The sequence below is a fragment of the Acartia tonsa genome, chromosome 14 (genome assembly GCF_053477335.1).
Source record: "Acartia tonsa isolate MP-2025a chromosome 14, ASM5347733v1, whole genome shotgun sequence".
NCBI lineage: Eukaryota > Metazoa > Arthropoda > Copepoda > Calanoida > Acartiidae > Acartia > Acartia tonsa.
The window spans coordinates 17742284-17761945 of NC_137273.1; the positions used below are offsets into that span (position 1 = coordinate 17742284).

Consider the following 19662-nt stretch of genomic DNA (forward strand, 5'->3'; position numbering starts at 1 on the left):
AAAATTAGTTTTCACGTATTCATTCGAATCCGGTGGATAGGAACCGGTTCTCATCCATACGAAAAAACTAAGTCTATTGTCTAGCATCGTATTATATCCAGCTTTCTACGAATATAAAAATGTACAATCATAAGATTAAAACCAGTTTTTTAGCCGGTGCCTTCGGCCCCTCGGGGCTAAAAAAAACTAGTTTTAATCTCATAATTGTACATTTTATATCCGCGGAAAGCCGTTTATAATACGATGCGAGAAATAACTATTATTAATTCCTTATGTCTTGCCAATAACCGTTACTTAGACTTAAACAAATGTGCATGCACTCATGATAAAAGATAATCAGACATTCAGTCAAACGAACATTAACAACTATAGAGAGTATCTTAACTTTTCAATTTCATTTGAAAAATTCTGTTTAAAAACTTCTTAAATTCAGGAAGTTTATAATGGTCTTGGTCATAATACAATTTAGGATTTGATGATTCGCTTATAAGATTTTGCCTTTTCGTCTTAGGAGTTATTATTACAGAAATTGAAATTTTGAGGCCCCCCTTATGGAGGTAAAAAATTCATTGCATTAGAACTATGGCTTCATGGTGCTCCCAGGAAAGGCCTTGAGGAGTAGAATCAGGAAACTTTGTCCGTTTCAAAATATCTCACATTTTTTTAGAGTTTAGTAAGAATTGTCCAATTTGTAGAGATTTTGTGAAATTTTCTCAGGCTAGAAACGAGATATTTTGAAACTGACAAAAGTTCCTGATTCTACTCCTCAAGGCTTTTCCTTGGAGCACCATGAAGCCATAGTTTTGATGCAATGAATTTTTGACCTCCATAACAGGAGCCTAAAAATTTAAAAGTGCTTGTACCGTCGCAATTTTTGCCTTACAGAAAAAATATTTTGCAAGGGTCATTTTATGCATAAATCAACCAAATTTTAGCAAAATTTTTCAGATCCGGGACAGGCAAATTTTTATGTACAAATGTCTTATTATTACTGTTAATCAAATCAACCAAGTGGACAATCCCATCGGAACCTACATTAAATCTCATTGGATGAAATTGTGTACACATGTTACGAACACATGTTAGATTCTTTTTAAAAAATTAGGCTAGCTACTCACTGATGAGGCAAAATTATTTTAGTGAAAAATCCTCAAAAATTGCATAAAAAATCTACAAAAATTAAATGAAATCATAAAAGGGTTATATACATATGATTTTCTTTACTTTATGTAGATTTTTAATAAGCCTTTGGATGCAGGAATAAGGTATAACCAAAAGCGAAATAAATCTAAAATAATATTTGGGGGGCAAATGGAGAGGTCGTCAATTTTACGATGTGTTGCCCCCCAACGACAGCTGAAAAACACGTATAGGTTTAGTGATTTTTTCGAATTAATTTCGTTATTGGTATAAGCTGCTTTGGATGTTTTTTCACAAAAATAATTTTGCCTCACCATCGAGTAGAGAGTCTATTTTTTTTTTTAAATCCACCTCAGCTTTAGTCCAAAGTAAACAATACTATCGTCTGCTAATAATGTTCCTTTTAAGATTTGACGAAAAATCGGGTCAGAAGCATAATCTAGATATAGTATGTCTATTTGTAGAAGCTTCAATAAGTAAAAGAGGCCACGTATACTGTATAATGCATTATTTCAATTGTTGCCCATTTTATTGCTTTTGTATTACTAATTGCTTTCTTGAAATACCACGCAACCGCACGTATTAATTTTATTATTTTGTAAAAAGGTTGGCAGTCTGAACTACTTTAGTGTGTTAGGGAAAGAGTGATTTCACAGCATAAAAGAAAGATAAATAGAGGGGGACGAGCTAAATGTAACTCTACCAACAGAAGATGATTAAAGTCCCTCCACAGATTATGACGTCATATGATAGAATAGCCAATGTAAGGCCAGAGCTGGATCTTTAAATCATTTTAGTGGTGAGCCAGATCGGGGTGCGCTGAATTTCAGCTAATCACAGCGCGGCCTTTAAGAAAATGCTGTGCTCTCATTGGTGGAAAGTTGGCTTACCCCGATATGGCTCACCACTAAAATGATTAAAAGATCCAGCTCAGTATACACTGCAATTGACCAATGGTAAAATTTATGCTGGTTTCTCATTGGTTGTTTTTTTGTATGTCGTCATAATATGTGGAGGGACTTTTATCATCTTCCTACCAACAGGGTGGGGACCCTGTGCCGACTTTCAATTGGGTCTTTGAATATCAGGCAATAGTGTCAGAAATATCAACACAGCCTAGTAGCTACAACAGAGCAGATGATAAAGGTCCCCACCCCTTGGGACAGGCAGTTGTCTAATACCACTTTATTTTAGCCAGTTGTAAAAATGTCAATGTCCCCTTTTATCATCAAGTGGGATTGATGAATTTCAATGAATTTTTATTATTGAATTAAACATCATCACTAAGTTGGGCTAGAAAATAGTTATTTTTTCTCAAAAATAAAAAGTCATATATAAATAAATCTGTTTTCATTAAATCTATGCTAAAATCAATCACCCAAACAAAGGTCATACCATAAAAAGGTTAATTCAAAGCAGGATGATAAAATTTAGTTTCTGAGTCACAGTGCGTATGAAGGTGCTTTGGCTTTAGTGTCAGAACCTAAATTGGGACATAGTACATTTCATTACCCTAAGTCAGGTAACTTCATTTCACTTTTCAATAAAATCTAAAATGCAGCCGTTTTTGAGAAAATTAGATTTGATAATTTTTAAGTTCAATTTTTATCTACTAGGAGTTACCTCACAATCATGACAAGAAAAGCAAAGATTATTTATTCTCAAAAACAGCTGCATTTTATTGAAACCTAACCTAGGGTATTGAAATGTCCCAATTTAGGTTCTGACACTAAAGTCGAAGCACCTTCATACGCACTGTGGAGTATTCTTTTAAGAATTTAACATATATATTCAGATTCCCAACTTTAAGAATTATAAAAATGTTTTCTCATAAATATTTAAGAAAAATAAGGAAGTATTTAATACAATAGGTCATTTTTTGGCAGAATTAATATCATTTCATGTATGGCTTCGAAACCGATTAATATCCAGTGGATTAGAACAAATTCTTAGCCATACTCAAAAATTTGTATAGCATCGTATTTTCCATGAATATCAAAATAAATCTTAGAAGAAAATTTCATTTTAATATCAGCGGAAAGCTGTCTATAATAGTATGTGATAAATAACTATAATCTTAAAATAAATTTTTATCAAAACAAAACAAAATATGGAAGGAGGGGTGGTGGGGGGGGCATTCTACAACCATAATCTTTTAGAGCGAAGCTCCTAAACACTAGATGTCATTTCTCTTAAAGTTGAGCATACAACAAACCTTAATTACATAGTATCTGCGCTTTTTAAATGTCTACGTTTGTTCGTAAAAAATAAGCGTGGTGGAATTCTATCCATCAATAAAATGATTTACTATGGGAATATTAGGGCTTTTAGAAAGACAATGTTCAAATTTGAACATTAAAGCAATACAGGGATAAGACAATGACATATAAATTGATGTACTGTACAGCCTCAATGATGATGCACAAAATGATACTAGATTAAAAATAGTGGTGAAAACGTTTGGACACTCAAATAATGAACCAACCAATGAAACTTCAATTAAAGTCCCCAAAGTTGTTAAGTCAACGAAAAAGAAAACCTTATTAAAAAACTTTGGGGTACTAGTGTAATAAACAGCCCAAGTAATGAGGGACTCCCCCCCCCCCCTTAAACATTTTTAGGTGGGGGGATATATATCCCTTGTCCCTGACAAAATGCAATTAATCTTATTACTTCACGTAGGCAAATACATAATACTGACCACAAGCAGACAAAAACTTTTATAACGAAGCCTCTCTATAAGTTTTCCCTGTCTGTTTCCTGTTTTCTACTAAGATTTTTTTATATGAGGTTTTATTTAAAGTGGACACAAAAAAAAGTAAAATCATGAGATTACACCCATGGGCCAACTCAAACCTACACAACAGTCTAAAACCTGACCTGGAACAACACAAACTCAAAGCTTCTCTGAAATTCTACTTCAAAAGAAAAGACAAAGAGACATCCTATTGCTTATAAATAATATATTGTATTAAAAATTCTCCTAAAAACTTAATTTATGCTTCTTGGTGAGACAGAATTGATTGTTAGAAATATAACAATGCAAATATTTATGCTCTCCATATATATTAAGAACAAGGATGACAACATCCATAAAAGCGAAGCACTGAAACGGTAGGACAAACGAACATTAACACTCATATAGATCAGAACTAAATAATCAGAATATAAATGTATAAGAGTCGAAGCAAAATTGTGAGAAAATTTGTTGAAAAACTGAAAAAAATAATTTTATGGACATACTTACATTTTTAGGACTTGATTATAGAGTTGCTTCGCTCATAACATTATACTTTGTTGTCCCATGAATCAACTAAAAATCAGATCAATCGGATGATTAGATCACATGAAATTTGTTGTTAAAAAAGTGAAAAAATCAACATGTTTAAAGTGGACCTACGGACATTCTTGTAATGATTATAGAGTTGCTACACTTTCTAAAATCGTACCTAACTACTGCAGTAATCACCACGCAAAGTTTGAAATCGATAGGACAATTCTAGCATGCCTAAATTAACGAAAAAAGCTATTCATCTGTGACGGACGGACGGACGTACGGACTGACCGTAATTATAGAAAAGCTTCGCTTTTGATATTAAGGGTTGGGGCAATGGACGACAAAATAATATACATCCAATATCATTAAGTGTACTGTAAATCAAAATTGTTGGTTAAAATGAGTTGACAGTGTTACTTTGTACAACCCAATCAGAATTCCAATATCTCCTCCTCCTCTTTGCCTTTTATTATAGAACTAACGGTTACGTTCCTAGCGTATTGGGGCTGTGCATTCGAAAAAGCAGAAATAGGATTAGAAAAATTACATTATACCATCCAAAGATTTTTATCCTTATATTAAAGTAACAGGAGGTTTGTGTGTTTGTTTGTACCAAAGGACCTCGATAACCGCTGAACCGATCGGGTTCTCCTTAACAGGGTAGCTTTCATAGGTCCCGGGAAGGTTCATAACTATTTTGGGGGAAGGTACCACCACCCTCCCAAGAGAAATAATAATAAATCGAATTTTTTTACGTAACATTGCGAGGTATCGTATAAAGAGACTCTTACGCAACATATCGTAGAAACTTGAACGAAACAAAAAACCAAACATTTAAAGGCTTCTAGCCCCTAGTCTAAATAAAAAATAGCCTAACAACATCATAGTACCTATGTGGAGATTCCCAAAATTAGAGAACCCAATCGGTTCAGCAGTTATTGAGATCTTAAGCTTCAGACAGAAAAAAACTTTACTTCTTTATATAACAGAAAAAGAGACTTTTAAGAATTATGAGATGCCATTGCCCAGCTACTCTTTAAATCATGTTGATTTATCAGTCAAAAAAAATAAGGCTTATAGCACATATGAGGAAAGTCCAAGGTATTACCATATAAGTCCAAGGCGAAGGGGAAAATAAAGAGTTGTTCCCCCCCCCCCCTTTAAATTTTGAAACCCCATATCCCCCCCCCCCCCTAAAACCTTAACAATAAATATCCAACTAAATCCTTAGAAACGCCCCTAAAAAAAAGATGTACTTGGGTAACGACTCCCCAATTTGCTTGAAAATATATTTAAATTTGTCTGCTAACAAATGTTTTCCCATAAAAAAAACTTTCTTCTAATCGTTAAAAATAATTTTGTTTAGCTTTTTCGGGTTTATAAAACTCTTTTTATCGAGCCTCTATTATCAATTTTGCCTAAAGAAAATATCAAGAAAATAAAAAAAAATTAAATGTCGTTTTGCTTGACCGAAATTTCGAAAATCTTTGCGCAAGGTTTTGATACTAAATTTTTAATATTTGAATGTCTAAAATTCAACTGCATATGAATCAGCCCTTCCGTATTAGCATTAACAAGGATAACAACATCTGTAAAAGCAAAGCTCTATAAATCAGGCAAACAAAGTGACAACTCATATTCAACAATTTCTAAATAAAGGATGCCTAATACGGACATGCTTTTTTTTAACAATAGCTACTACGCCTTCTAGAAGCCTCTAGGGGCACTTAAGGTAGGAGGGGAAAAAGTCGACCTCATCCCTTTTGAAATTTGAGTTTCAAAAGAGTACACAAAATATTCTTGGGGGGGGGGATGGGGATGAAGACACCCTCTCCAATAATAGTTTAAAACCTTTTCAAGAAGCTTCACTGTAAAGGAGAACGGTTCAGCGGTTAGCGAAATCTTTTGGGACAGACAAAAAACGATTACTACTTTATATAATAGAATAGTGCCTACTCGTCTTGGAAATCATCTGTCTATGATTACTGAGTTCGGACATATATACTAAATTATGTAAAATACTAATTTAGGAACAAACTATAATTTTTGCCCCGTAATCAAAATCAGTATTGCTTGAGGATTTTATAAGTATTATTTTGGCAATAAGCATGTTTTAACTTTTTTCTTCAAGTCTAACATGCCTCTCTCTGTCTCTTTCCCTCTCTCTCCCCCTCTCTCTCTCTCTCTCTCTCTCTCTCTCTCTCTCTCTCTCTCTCTCTCTCTCTCTCTCTCTCTCTCTCTCTCTCTCTCTCTCTCTCTTCCTTTTTTAGTCATTTTACCAGTTGGCTTATAATTTCACCTGGCTTGGCTACTATAGAACGTCATCGTCCTTTATTTTTGACAAAACAGTTTCCCAGTCCTAAGTTTTCGCAGAAGACCTTGCAAATTTTTGTTTTGATAACTTTTTTTAACACTGCACTGACTCTGATTTTGCATATTACAATATAATAGATATAATCTACATAGATATACACTATCCCAATTAGCCAATATATAAACAATTTCCCTATAATTAGCGCAGCAAAAGGTAAAAAACGTGATATCTTTTGTACAATTTCAGAGCTTTGCTTTTATGGATGTTGTCATCCTTGATTTTTAAAAAAATTTTTGTTCTTCACAAATTATCTGTAGATATTTACATTCTTGTTCAATCTTTTTAAAGATTTTTTTTATATTCTGGCATTACAATAAGGAAACAATTTAGGTGTAATAATTAAGATTTTGGGACTTTCCCTCGTATGGCCGGTTTCGCATTGACCCCCCCCCCCCCACCCCCCTTTCTTATATTTTTTATCCACACCCTAAACTTGCGGGGCTAACCAGTACCCAATATAACCTAACCTAACCTGACCTAAAGTAATAAAAAACTTTCTCGTATTCATTCGAATGTCAATGCTATGTCTAGCATCGTATTATATCCAGCTTTCTACGAATATAAAATGAAATGTACAATCATAAGATTAAAACAAGTTATTTTAGCCGGTGCCTTCGGCACCTCAGGGAAATAACTGGTTTTAATCTTATAATTGTACATTCTATATCCGCGGAAAGCTGTTTAAAATACGATGCGAGAAATAACTATTAATTTATTAGTAGCGAAGCTACTCTATAATTCATTTTAAAATAAAGGGGGTGGTATCAGCGTCAAGATTTATATAGCATAAACTCCATAACTAGTAGATTCCGCACGTTCGTAATTCTAATTATTTTTTTCTTGTTTCTTGGCGTATTTTTTAAGTTTTCGGTGCAAATTTCTCTAAGCTAAATGACACTTCCAAGAAAAATATAACAGTCTCAAGCAAATTGACATTTTTTTGTGAAAAAATACTTTAGTAACTACTTTTTATGCTAATTATCCTCCGTTTTCAAACTTTAATGGCTTATGACTTAACCCTTAACAACGGTCCCCTTGCCGCACCTAAATCGGTCGGGGGGGGGGGGGCGTTGAACGCCCCCTCCCCCCTATTATCTCAATTCTATTAGAGATAATAGGCTAAAAATTTTTGTGCAAGTCCCCAGTTTAATAATGAATTTCCGACCTAAAGTAAGTCAAAGTCAATTGTGGCTTCCTTCACCTTTTTAAAAGCGAAGGTCGGTCCGTACGTCCGTCCGTACGTCCGTCCGTCCGAGATAGATAGCTTTTATTCGTAAATTTAGGCATGTTAGAATTGTCCTATCGATTTCAAACTTTGCATGATGATTCCTGTAATAGTTGGGTACGATTTAGAAAGCGTAGCAACTCTATAATTATTACCAGAATGTCCGTACGTCCATTTTAAACATGTTGATTTTTCTAATTTTTTAACAACAAATTTTCAAGTGTTCTAATTATCCATTTGATCTGATTTTTGGTATATTGATTCCTGGGACAACAAAGAACAATATTATAAGCGAAGCAACTCTATAATCAAGTCCAAAAATGTAAGTATGTCCATAAACATTATCCTGCTTCAAGCAGTTTTTCAACACATTTACTTACAATTTTGCTTCGACTCTTATACTTTTAAATTCTGATTATTCAGTTCAGATACTATACAATTGTTAATGTCCGTTTGTCCTACCGTTTCAGTGCTTCGCTTTTATGGATGTTGTCATCCTTGTTATTTAACAACCTTTGTTTAGATGTCCTATTTTATTTTAAAATTTCAAACGGCTGTAATTTTCTTATTTTTGAAGCTAGAAAAAAACAATTTTTTTGCAGAAAATGTTTATCTTGTGTAAATTTTATATTAGAAATATTAAAATATAATTTCAGCGGCCGGAAAACGGCGGCGGATCTTTATTGTTATTACTTGTTGCATACAAAATACTTTATAATTATCCACGTAAAAATGTTAAAATGTTGAAAAATCATAATGCATAAGAATCAAGCACTGAATTATGATCATAATAATGGCTTTGCAGTTGTGCACAAAGTGTATAACATCTTGATATAGCTGCGGCTAGCTAGTTGCTTACGCGCGGCGTCTAATCTCAAAAGGCTGTTTCACTAGTCGAGCACAGAAACTTTTATTTTGAAAATAGGTGCATGGAGGTCTTGTTAGGTTAGGTTGTATTAGGAACAGGAGTTATACATGGCACAAAAAATGGGAGGGGGGGGGGGGGCGGGGGTGATGCTCAATAAGCACTTAAAAATAAAGCATCAGTCAGAATTTTTACCTTCAAAATCTATAAGCTACCAGAAACAAAATTCTATTATAGATTGAGTAGCGATTACTCTATCATTATTATCTTTTAGGTCTGTAATTCGGGTTAGTTTTAGGCTACTTTATCTATTTATTAAGAAAGCTGCTAAAGACTAGGGTTAAACCCTGTAGTATAAGTACAAATTCTTGGCCTCTGTTTACTATATTAAAATTAATGTTTAGCGGTTTTTAAAAAGAAATATTAAAGCATACATGGATATTGCACCAGAGCAAAGACTACTTTGAATCCCCCAAAAAAAATTTCGTGCAAAAAATGTATTCTGAACTAAAAGAGAAGCTGCTAGTAAAAGGGTTCTAATTTGATTAAAATGGCTCTAAGCTGTTATGAAAAAACATGTATGTCATAAGATTTGATTTTAGAGCTTTACCTTTTAGATGTTGCCATCCTTGTCTTTTTATCTATAATACAAAAGTAGAACGATGTCTGTCTGTCTGTTTGTTTGTTTGTAGCAAAGGAGCTCGGTAACCACTGAACCGACCGGATTCTACTCTTCAGGGCATATACCTATTGGTCCTGTGGTGGTTTTAAGCTATTTTCTTGGGGGGTGGGACACCCCAAACCCCCCCCCCAAAAAAAAAAAAAAAAAATGAAATCCCCCCCCTCACAAAAAAAAATTTGGGGGGAGAGTATGGTTCGGAGCACCAGAATTTTTTTATATTTTATTTTCAAAACTACCTCATGGGGCAAAGCCCCTAGAAGCTAGGGGCGAAGCCGCTATGTTAGTATAAGCCATTACTAAATTAATAATCATAACTTTCATCAAGGTTAAATGTACCACAATAGCTAATATTTTTGCACATGATATATGAAACACTATGTATATGCACTTATAACAAGGATAATTTTATCAAAATTGGTGGCGATGACTTATATTTTATAGAGTTATTTGTAACAATAAGTGGAATGTCTTGGCCCATAAAAGGCATTAACAATATCTGTTATAACTACTACATTAAAATACTGTAGAAGGCGTAGAGACCATATAAGATTGTATAAAGATTTTAAACAAAGTAGCCTGGCAAGCCCTGATTCACCTCCCCCTTCCCCTTTATTGTAAAATAAATCAAAAATAAAGGGGGGGGGGGGGGGGTGGGGAGGTTAGTTATTTCTTTGCTTGTTTACATCTTTAAGTCAAGTTAGTTTATATTATATTAGGTCATGGATAGCCCCGCGGGGTTAGGGCACACTGCAAAGGTTTGGTATAAGGAAAGGTCTTCACTCTCTTAATTTCAATTTATTATTTAAAAGGGGCGGGGGTTTATCAGTGCTTAACCAGAGAGCTGGATCTTTAAATCATTGTAGTGGTGAGCCAGATCGGGGTGAGCCGAATTTCAGCCAATCACAGCGCGGCATTTAATAAAATGCTGTGCTCTCATTGGTGGAAAGTTGGCTCACCCCGATCTGGCTCACCACTAAAATGATTTAAAGATCCAGCTCAGCACATTGTGTGAAATCTTAAGAGACTTAAATGATATCTGCATGATGGAGGGTCAGTCAAAAAGTAGAAGCGCACCAAAAAAGATTGACATATGTGTAGTAGGATGTTGCCTTAGAATGTATGCATGAACATTTTTTGTGGCTTTGTGTTTATTAAGAAAAAGTATTTTAAAATGTATTATCATTGATATTGAACAGCGCGTACTAGCTGCTAACATGGGCAAAAACATGGGAGGGGGAGGAGGGGGCTCGGTGTAAAAGAGCATGGATAAAAATTATGGAGTTACATACGGACAAAGTGAGTTATAGAGCAGATAATCAGTAGTTATAAATCAAACTAAATTCATGGAAAATCAAGAAATCTTTTTCTTGTGTATTACAAATATTTAATATTTACTTTTTGTAGTATGACTGACGCACAGACTGCCTCATGTACAAATAGTTGTCTATCTTTAATATTAGCAGAGAAAATCACATATACCATTTCTTACAAACAAACAGACTTTTCTATTTATAGAGTAATAATTATAACTAACAAAACCGGTATGAGTTTTATTTTGATATTCATGATAAATTTCCTGTAATACAATGCTATACATGATTTTTCAGTATGGCTGTGCACCGGTTCTAATCCTGCGGATATTAATCTGTTTTGAAGCCATACTGGAAAAAAAACACTTACCTTTTATTGAAAGTTGAAAATTTCTTAGATTTAGCGGGGGCGTCGATCTTGGCCGTGAGTACGTCCGCCTTCTTGTTGGTTGCCAGGAGGCTGGCGTCAAGCTGCTGGCTAGCTCCCAGAGCCGCCAGGATCTCGTCAGACCATCCAGAGGTCTTGCTACCAGATAGCTGCTGGAACTCTGGTAAATAGATAGTTGATTGAAAGACAGATAAATGGATGGATGTATAAAATGACAAATAGATAAATGATCAGATAGATAAATAGATAATTATTTAGATAGATATATAGATAACTATTTAGATAGATAAATAGATAATTATTTAGATAGATAAATAAATAACTATTTAGATAGATATATAGATAACTATTTAGATAGATAAATAGATAACTATTTAGATAGATAAATAGATAATTATTTAGATAGATAAATAGATAACTATTTAAATAGATATATAGATAACTATTTAAATAGATAAATAGATAACTATTTAGATAGATATATAGATAACTATTTAGATAGATATATAGATAACTATTTAGATAGATAAATAGATAATTATTTAGATAATTAAATAGATAACTATTTAGATAGATATATAGATAAACTATTTAGATAGATAAATAGATAATTATTTAGATAGATATATAGATAACTATTTAGATAGATAAATAGATAACTATTTAGATAGATAAATGCATAACTATTTAGATAATTAAATAGATAACTATTTAGATAGATATATAGATAAACTATTTAGATAGATAAATAGATAATTATTTAGATAGATAAATAGATAACTATTTAGATAGATATATAGATAACTATTTAGATAGATAAATAGATAACTATTTAGATAGATATATAGATAACTATTTAGATAGATAAATAGATAACTATTTAGATTGATAAATAGATAACTATTAGATAGATGAATAGAAATCTATTTGAATATATAAATAACTGACTAGATGGATGTATAGATGGAGTGCTCATGAAATTGATTAATGTAAAATATATTTATATCTAGACTTCAATTATCAATAGATGTATAGATAGATGAACGCTTATCGACATGTTTTGTTTTGTTTATTGTTTTTTTTTAATTTAATCAGCTTTTTAGTTGTGAGACTTTTATTAAGGAAAATCATATTTTTTTGACATTCAACACTTATTTACATGTTGCCACGAGACAGATATACAAACTTACATACTAGGGACTTTAAGGGATAAGATAATTGACGATAAATTAATATACATCACCAATGAAGATAAATAAAATTACCCTTTTTATAGATTATAATCATCGGTTGATTTAAAAGTTTGGACACTTCAAGTTTGGAACTAAAGTAACCAATTTTTTTGAGCAAACAAATAAGATAAGGCGATTAAAAACTTTGGATACAAGTGTAATTTACAGTCCAATGTCCCCATCCTCCCTGCTAACATACAGAATAAACATATAAACAAACAGACAGTCAGACAAATTGGCTGTTTATTTACAATTTGGACAATAATTATCTCTCTGGACATGCAATGTTTGATAAAATGGATAGTTTTATTACTTCCATGTTTTATTAGTAGTAAAGTTTTTAGTTTCAGCATCTTTGAAAACATCCAAAAGTAGCACAAAAAAAGTCATGAATAGACAAACGGACAATGTGAGTTAGAAAGCAGATGTTTAGTCCATATAAATCAAAATAGAATACTAGGAAACCTTAAAAATATAATTAATATATATTTTAAATTTCAAATTTTGGATCTACTGCAGTTCACGGTAAAATATTGCTGGTAAGCAATATTTCCGAAAATCTATGAATTTTAATGGCTGCTAGCTGCCAAACGGCTGAACATACAGATCATGCCCGCACACTGTTTTAAACGGCGTAATCTGGAATAGCCATAAATCAATAATGCATAATTATCTCGCAGTGCAGAGAAATGCGCGAAAAGACCTATTTTACGAGTTTTTTCTTCAGGGAAGCTTTCCCTGTACATAATTGGATCTTGGCTATTCCAGATTATTTGTAGGCCTTCTTGTGCCGCTTAAAATTGTGTGCGGTTATGATCTGTACGTTCAGCCGTTTGGCAGCTAGCAGCCTTTAAAACTCATAGATTTTTGGAAAAATTGCTTACCAGCAATATTTTACCGTGAACTGCAGTAGATCCAAAATTTTGATGGCATGACTGACAGTCCATTTAAATCATATACTGGATGTGCATAAGTCTAGAAAATCTTCACAAAAAATCATTCGCCTTTATTAAATAGCAACAGAGAAAATCACGTTCTCCTAATCGTAGCTGACTGAAGGACTGACAAAAATTGAATTATATAGAGTAGCTTCGCTACGAAAAAAAACACTTGCCTACATCTCTTACAAAGTCTGATTTGCTTGTTTCTGAAAAAAATATTAAATAATTGTAGTATGTTATAAATTTTTATGCAGGGATAAAACAATGGACGATAGATGATTAATCACCCAAACTATTTAAATTCAAAAATTCATTTCTGTCAACTTTAACCCACTTCACCTTAAGCGTCCCAAGAGGCCTCTAGGGGCGTAGCCTCTAATAGACACAGATTTAACCCATCTCACCTTAAGCGTCCCAAGAGGCCTCTAGGGGCGTAGCCTCTAATAGACACAGATTTAACCCATCTCATCTTAAGCGTCCCAAGACGCCTCTAGGGGCGTAGCCTCTAATAGACCCAGATTTAAATACCTGTAGATTGAACTTCATTACTGATGAAGAGAACCATTATTACAGCCCAGATAAAGAAAGACACAATAGCCAATATTGTACCAATACTACTATTGTCGTCTAAATAGATTGATTGATTGATTGTTAGATGGTTGGATAGAAAGATTAATAGATTGATAATGAGAAAACTACGGACAAAGTTTTACCAATATATTGATTGATTGATTTATTAACTGATTGGTAAATAGATAGATAAATCGATTAATAATTAAGAAACTAATACCAAAATTGTATCAATGTAACTATAGTCATCTAAATAGATTAATTGATTGATGGGTAAGATATATAAGTTTTCCGGAATTTTAATGTTAGGGGGAGATTTGAAATCTGCATCAAATTTTAAGGATTTTTTTTATAAAATTCGTTTTTTGTATAATTGTTTATCTAAAAGCGGAAATGCATTTTAAGTTAATTAATTTTGACCAATAGGATAGGTGGATTTTAAACTACCTGCGCTCTAATTGGTTGAATGATGTACGACATCCAATCAGAGCGCAGATTTTTTAAATCCACCAATCACAGATGCCAAAATTAATTAACTTAAATTGCATTTCCGCTTTTAGATAAATAATTATAGAAAAAACGAATTTTATAAAAAAAAATCCTTAAAATTTGATGCAGCTTTCAAATCTCCCCCTAACTTTAAAATTCCGGAAAAATTATATATCTTATTGATGGGTAATGGTATATAGATTAATAGTTAGATGCTACTATTAACATCTAAATAGATTGATTGATAGATAAAAAGATAAAATAATGATTACAATGCTACTATAATCATCTGAATTAATTAATTTGATGGATAAAATAGATAGATAATAAATTTTTAAAAATTTAATAATGCTTACATTGAACTGTCAGAAATCTTGATAATAAACTATCCTCTTGGGTAGCTGGCTCTCCACAGAGGCATACCTAAATAGATATATATATATAAATATGAATATTATAATTCTGTTAATAATTACTAGAAAATTGTACGCATTCACCCCTTCATATTTTTTTAATGAAACCAAAAATCAAGAATTATCACAGTAGAGTCCCTGTGTATTTAATGAGTTTAAAAAATCATTTTCCGGTGCCATTTTTTTAACCAAAATAATTTAGTTCATCATGAACTTTACTGTCTGCTAGTGTTTGTGTAGCCTGAGCTGGAACTTTAAATCATTTAGTGGTGTGTTAGATCAAGGTGAGCCAGAGTGGCTCACCTCATATCAATCTTTAAATCAAAATGGCATTGGTGATCCGGCTCACAAAGCGGATCGCCTACGGCTCACTGGCAACACTCGAATTGTAATACTGTTGGGAAGGTGATAGGTTCGAATCTCAGTCCAACACCGCGTCATAACTAAAGATGTTAAAAATGGTTCCTAAATAGTTAGAGTAGGTGGAACGCCTTGGCCTAAAACAGTCGCAACTCATTACCATGCACAGTTAGGACTTCTCAGACAAAGGTCGTGAAGTCAAAGGGTTGGTTGTCTGATGGGTGTTGATACCTCAGGTGATTTAGCGTGTTGCATTGCAATTTAAAATGCAGAGACACCTCGCCGACAGCAAGCCGACACGTTACTAATTACGCTAATGAAGATGGTTTTAAAAAACTCACCTGACAGAGAGCAAAAAGAATGCAGATGGTGATTAATCCGTTTCTCATTTTTGCATAATTTATATTAAAATCTGAAAATATAAATTTTACATATAAAACAAAAATGAAAACATCCATAAAAGTGAAGCTCTGGTAGCAGATGGTAGGACAAACGAACTGTAACACTTGCAGAGTGTCAAAACTTTATAAACACAATAATAGTTTATAAGTCAAAACCAAAATTATAAATAAACTGTTGTAAAATGCAGGCGACTGTTATGGACACATTCTTAATATGTGATCATACCATCATATTTTAAAAAAAATGTTTCGTGATTGTCTACTCTTAAATATTTTTTATGACGCTGAACACCTGCTCTATAACTAACTTTGTCCGTTTGTCATGTCCAACCATGAGTTCAATGCTTTCTGAAATATTCCATTAACACAGGGAGGGAGGGGACATTTGGCTGTTTATTACACTGGTTCCAGAAGTTTTATAACAAAATTATCTTATTCGTTGACAACATTGGGTTAATTAATTTTGATTGGTTGGTTCATAAAATTGAGTGTTCAAGCGTTTTAACCATTAATTAGAATCTATATAGAAGGGGTAATTTTATGTATCATTAATGGGGTTGTAATTCTTTGTATCTTTATGAAACAATGTTAAAGCTACGCTTCAATGGACATTGTCATGCATATTTGTTGGTTAGAGGTTAAATAACAAGGATGACAACATCCATAAAAACGAAGCACTGAAAAGGTAGGACACACGGACATTACCACATGTATAGTGTCAGAACTGAATAATCAGAATATAAATGAATAAGAGTCAAAGCAAAATTGTGAGTAAATTCTTGATACAGGATAATGTTTACGGACATACTTACATTTTAGGACTTGATTATAGAGTTGCTTTACTTATAATATTGTAAAATAATGTTTAAATTAAATCCAGTTTTGTTTGCCCTAAGGGGCCGAAGGCCCGATATATTAAAGTCTCTTTTAGAATTAAAATCGAAAGTGGAACGTAAACAACAATTTTAAAATTGATGAAAGATCTAACAAACTAATGATCCGATAATGAAGCCTTTTATGTGTTGTGGGCTGGTTTTTAGCTATATTTGGTTAGAGTAATATATAAATTCTTGAAATATCTAATAAAAGTTTTGCTGTGTTTTTTTTATGCAAAATAGTATGTAGAAAACTGAAGATGATTAAAAACCCTCCACAGATTATGACGTCATACGATAAAATAACCAATGAGAGGCCAGCATAAATTTTTCCATTGGTCAATTACAGTGTATACTGGCCTCTCATTGGCTATTCTATCGTGACGTCATAATAAGTGGAAGGACTTTAATCATCTTCTAGAAAACAGAGTATTTTAAAGACAGACAGATAATACAAGTGAATTAAATATAAGCAATGCAACTAAAATAAGTAACTTTGAATGTGACCATATGCTTCATAAAATACTTTTAAATGATCTTAAATGAATCTTATATAAGCGGGGCTACTCTTTAAAAATTATGCCTGCCTTCTTACTCTCTGTTAGACTGTCATTCATATGCATTTATCTTTGCGTGATTTTTCTACATACATGTATTTTGCATTTTCAAACACACACAAACACCAACTAATCGCCAGGGATCTCAGGGGATAAGGAAATTGACAACAAATTGATTAATTGAACACCTGGTAAACAAAATTACCTTCTACGTAAATTAAATTGTTGATGAAAAATCCTAAACACTGCTAGTTTATTTAACACAATAAAGAGTTTTAAAATCCACAAATTTTTAATCAATGAATGAGAGAAGTTTAGGGTTTAGTATGCAGAGGTGGATTCTTTAATAAAATTGCCCCACTAATCGGTTAGTGGGGCAAAATTGTTTTCAAGAAAAATCCTCCAAAATCACATGAAAAATCTACAAAAATTAAATAAAATCTTATGTTAATAGCCCTTCTATGATTTTCTTTAATTTTTTTTCAGATTTTTAATGTGATTTTGGTGGAGTTTTCTCGAAAACAATTTTGCCCCACTAATCGATTAGTGGGGCAAATTTTTTTAAAGAATCCACCTCAGATTTACAGTCTTATGTCCCCTTTCTAACCGCTGCTAATACGCTACTTATAAACAAAACAAGGATGACAACATCAACTAAAGGAAAGCTCTGAAACGGTAGGACAAACAAACATTAACACTTGTATAGTATCAGAACTGAATAATCAGAATATAAATGTATAAGAGTCGAAGCAAAATTGTAAGTAAATTTGTTGAAAAACTGCTTGATACAGGATAATGTTTATGGACATACTTACATTTTTAGGACTTGATTATAGAGTTGTTTCGCTTATAACATCATTCTTTGTTGTCCCAGGAATCAATATATCAAAAATCAGATAAATCCGATGATTACATCAAAAAATATTGTTGTTAAAAAGTAAAAAAAAATCAACATGTTTAAAATGGACGTGCGGACATTCTGGTAATGATTATAGAGTTGCTACGCTTTCTAAATCGTACTTAACTACTAACGGAATCACCATGCAAAGTTTGAAATCGATAGGACAATTCTAACAAGCTAAAATTAACAAAAAAAAAATTTCCATCTGTGACGGACGGGCGGACGGAAGTACGGACCTACCCTAATTATAGAAAAGCTTCGCTTTTAAAAAGTTCTTGTATAAATATTAATGGATAAAGTTATTTGATGGATTACAATTAAATGTTTCTTTAAGAATCTTTAAATGAATGATGGTTTCAATCGTATAATTTCATACCGTACTTCACTTATTAACAGATTCTTATAACAATACGGTATAAGAAGGCAAGTGTATTAACGCTATAATCGTAACCGGTAAGTCTTTACGTAAATTTCAATATTTGTTCGTTGAAGTTTTATTAAGCTAATTTGAATTTAAAGTTGATGAATAGGTATAGCATATTAGCAACTCTATAATTATGATTAAAATAAAAATATTATAAAATAATTTTTTCACATTTAAAGTATTTTTTTTGTATTATCTCTGTTAGAAATAAAAAATCTGCAATTAAGGTATCTATCATTATAGTTCAATTCATCCATAGGTCAAAGTTTGGAATGGTTATTTCTCGCATCGTATTATAAACGGCTTTCCGCGGATATAGAATGTACAATTATAAGATTAAAACCAGTTGTTTTAACCCCGAGGTGCCGAAGGCACGGGCTAAAAAAACTGGTTTTAATCTTATGATTGTACATTTTTATATTCGTAGAAAGCTGGATATAATACGATGCTAGACATAGTTTTTTGTATGGATGAGAACCGGTTCCTATCCACCGGATTCGAATGAACACGAGAAAAATATTTTACCACATAAAAGTACTATGAAAACAGGGATATATTACCCGAAGAAAAAACATTTTGTATCCAATTTTTAAAGTAGTGAAAAGGGACAAACAACAAACATATAACTTGTCAACATCACAGACAGACAAACAAAAAACGTTGAAGTAATTAAAATTTAAATTTAATGATTATTAATAAAACAGCAATTTATTTCTTTAATAATGTGTTATAAGAATTTAACCAATATATGTACTGTCAATAAATGCCATACCTACTCTATGATTCATTTGCTCTATTTAGTAATGCACATCAACAATGATGTTAAACATTATTACCTTTTTATAGGTTAAAACTATTGGTTTAAAAGATTGTACACTACAAGTTTGGAAACAACCAATCAAAATTCAATAAAAGTATTCAACACTTTTGAGCTAATGATTAAGATAACTAGAACGATAAAACTTTGGGTACCATTGTGATTTACATTCCAATATCCCATCCCTCCCTCCCAAATGTTTAACCCTTAACGGTCAGAGGGGGGGGGGGGTTCTATCTCATTTTCTGTGTGTGTAAAATAAAGAGCCCAAACTGCGTGACTTTTTGAGTATGAGTATGACACATAACTAAGAGTTGGAATTTTTCGAATATCTCCATCCTGGCGGGTACAGGATGCCAGCACTCCTGCCAGGGTCATCCAGGTAAAGAGCAAAATATTTTTTTGATTTAAGCAAAGCATT

General features: G+C 32.6%; 1 protein-coding gene across 2 annotated transcripts in view; it reads right to left on the minus strand.

Annotated features, from left to right (window-relative positions):
- Positions 1 to 15674, minus strand: part of LOC145305927 (uncharacterized) — a 28371-nt gene extending 12697 nt beyond the window's left edge. For both annotated transcript variants that reach the window (XM_080147808.1, XM_080147807.1), the window contains exons 1-5: positions 15608 to 15674; positions 14850 to 14916; positions 13963 to 14061; positions 13608 to 13640; positions 11244 to 11421 (exon numbers count right to left, since the gene is read on the minus strand). In XM_080147808.1, coding sequence (XP_080003934.1) covers positions 11244 to 11421; positions 13608 to 13640; positions 13963 to 14061; positions 14850 to 14916; positions 15608 to 15655 — 425 coding nt within the window. In that variant the 5' untranslated portion in view covers positions 15656 to 15674. The remainder of the gene's footprint in view (positions 1 to 11243; positions 11422 to 13607; positions 13641 to 13962; positions 14062 to 14849; positions 14917 to 15607) is intronic.
- Positions 15675 to 19662: the final 3988 nt, after the last annotated feature.